Consider the following 2,500-nt stretch of genomic DNA (forward strand, 5'->3'; position numbering starts at 1 on the left):
TATTATGTCCAAGGTTATTTATGTCGTTAATTAAGCCACGGAATTCAGATGAAGCTAAAGTCACGCCAATCCCATCACTGAATTTAGACCTTTTCTCTGTATACGGAATATCGCTCTTTTATTGCAGGAGCCCCTACATTATGTCAGCCTCTATAACGAACCTTCTAACTGTTTCCGGTTCCGCCAGAGAAATCGCGAATAGAGTTTTAGAAATTTAAGGAAGATACAATGAAGAAGCTTTAGGCTTTTGTTTGTTCGCATTCTTTGAGGGACTTTGAATAGAGAGATAATGGAAAGGGTAAGGATAGCAACATTCGAATTGGACGACCAGTAAAAGGCCAGGATAGTTGTCAACCCTCAAGAGGTGAAGGGAGTGATCGAGAGGTTTAAAGCGAGAAGTAATTCATATTATAATTAATACATAACATATATTGCGTAGTCGTTGATGTAGGAATTAATCGTGATTTTTGCTGAACGGAAGCTGTACAGAATCCGTAGGAAAAGCGATGAGATGTTAATGGATAAAGCATCCTGTACTCTGTGCTCTATGAAGGAATGCTTTCTCACTTTTGTTTTAAACACTTAAATTTGCTTGAATTAGTATATTTTCGTTATCTCCTTTGAATGAATATTGAAGTTAATACCTTACCGTTATTTTATCAAAGATGTCTATAAGATACTCTGATTATTTCTCATCTCCAAAAAATATTATAAAGAATATATAAAGGTGTCTGGTTTTAGTTCCAGTTCCATCAGAATAGATACTCACCAGAACGAAAGCCAGGCATCCCCAACCTCCCTCCGTGGTGCCCTACCACAGCAGTGGCCTCCACAGTAAACAGCTTAAACTCACGATCCCTGGCGGGGATCGATCTGTTGGCTCACGGTCCCTGCGGGGATCGATCTGTTACCCTGCAAATGTTTGGCAAACACGTTACCACTGTATTAACGAAGATTTTGGTGAGACTATTTACTTCTGTGTCTACTATTGAATGTTTTTAACGTTGTTCGGTGGACGAGCAATAATAAGCTAATTATTAAAACATTATATATATATATATATATATATATACAGTATATATATATATATATATATATATATATATATATATATATATACAGTATATATATATATATATATATATATATATATATATATATATATATGTATGTGTGTGTGTATGTATATGTATATGTATATATATATATATATATATATATATATATATACAGTATATATATACATATATATAAATATAAACCACAATGGCATTTAATACCGAATTCTACTTTTGGAAGTACATATCCACTGGAAGTTCATTCATAATAAATGATTCTGGCTGGACTGGACAAGGATTCGAACCTAAGCCATGGGCCGAAACAATGCCTGCAGGAGCGACGTTATCAATCGAGCTCTTGGTAATGTTGTTACTAGAAGCATATTTTCGGCTAAAGGCATAGGTTAGAATCTGCCCATCCAGAAGCATTTATTATAAATGAATTTCCAGTGGATATACATTCCCATAGGTAAATTTGGCATTAAATGTTAGTGTGATATATATATATATATATATATATATATATATATATATATATATACTGGACAAGGATTCGAACCTAAGCCATGGGCCGAAACAATGCCTGCAGGAGCGACGTTATCAATCGAGCTCTTGGTAATGTTGTTACTAGAAGCATATTTTCGGCTAAAGGCATAGGTTAGAATCTGCCCATCCAGAAGCATTTATTATAAATGAATTTCCAGTGGATATACATTCCCATAGGTAAATTTGGCATTAAATGTTAGTGTGATATATATATATATATATATATATATATATATATATATATATATATATATATATATATACATATATATATATATATATATATATATATATATATATATATATATATATATATATATGTATAATGTGTTTGTGTGTATGTTTTTGTAGGTATGTGACTGTCACACACACACACATTTATCTTCAAATGCTAAGTATCTAGCCTCAGAGATTCTTTAACATCTATTTTAATGAACACTACTTCGAGCATCAGAGGCTCTTTAACTTCTATTTTGATGTGCCTTAATTTCAGTATTAAAGACCCTTTGACCCCTTTATTTTGAGACACCTTACCTTATGAATAGAGGCTTTTTGGCTTCTATTTAGTAGTGCCTCACTTCTAGCATTATAGGTTCTTTGACATCTATTTTGAGGCACTTTACCTCTGTTTTGATTCGAATTACCTATAGTATTAAGGCCTCTTTGGTCTCTATTTTGAGGCACATACCATTAGCATTAAGGTCTCTCTGACCTCTAGTTTGAGGTTCTTTAACCAATATTTTGTGGTACTATAGTTTTAGCATTAGAGGTTCCTTGACCTCTATTTTGAGGTGACTTACATCTAGCATTAGAGTTTCTTTTATCATTAGAGGCATTTTGACCTCTTATTTCGAGTCGGTTTACCTTTAGTATCAGAGGCTCTAACATCTTTTTGA

At 33.0% G+C, this 2,500-nt stretch overlaps 1 protein-coding gene across 1 annotated transcript in view; it reads right to left on the reverse strand.

The window, feature by feature from the left end:
* LOC137631852 (basic proline-rich protein-like) overlaps window positions 1-2,500 on the reverse strand; it is a 46,429-nt gene that overhangs the window by 21,106 nt on the left and 22,823 nt on the right. Inside the window, exon 5 of the mRNA XM_068363863.1 lies at window positions 854-912. Coding sequence (XP_068219964.1) covers window positions 854-912 — 59 coding nt within the window. The remainder of the gene's footprint in view (window positions 1-853; window positions 913-2,500) is intronic.

The sequence above is a fragment of the Palaemon carinicauda genome, chromosome 3 (genome assembly GCF_036898095.1).
Source record: "Palaemon carinicauda isolate YSFRI2023 chromosome 3, ASM3689809v2, whole genome shotgun sequence".
NCBI classification, from domain to species: domain Eukaryota; kingdom Metazoa; phylum Arthropoda; class Malacostraca; order Decapoda; family Palaemonidae; genus Palaemon; species Palaemon carinicauda.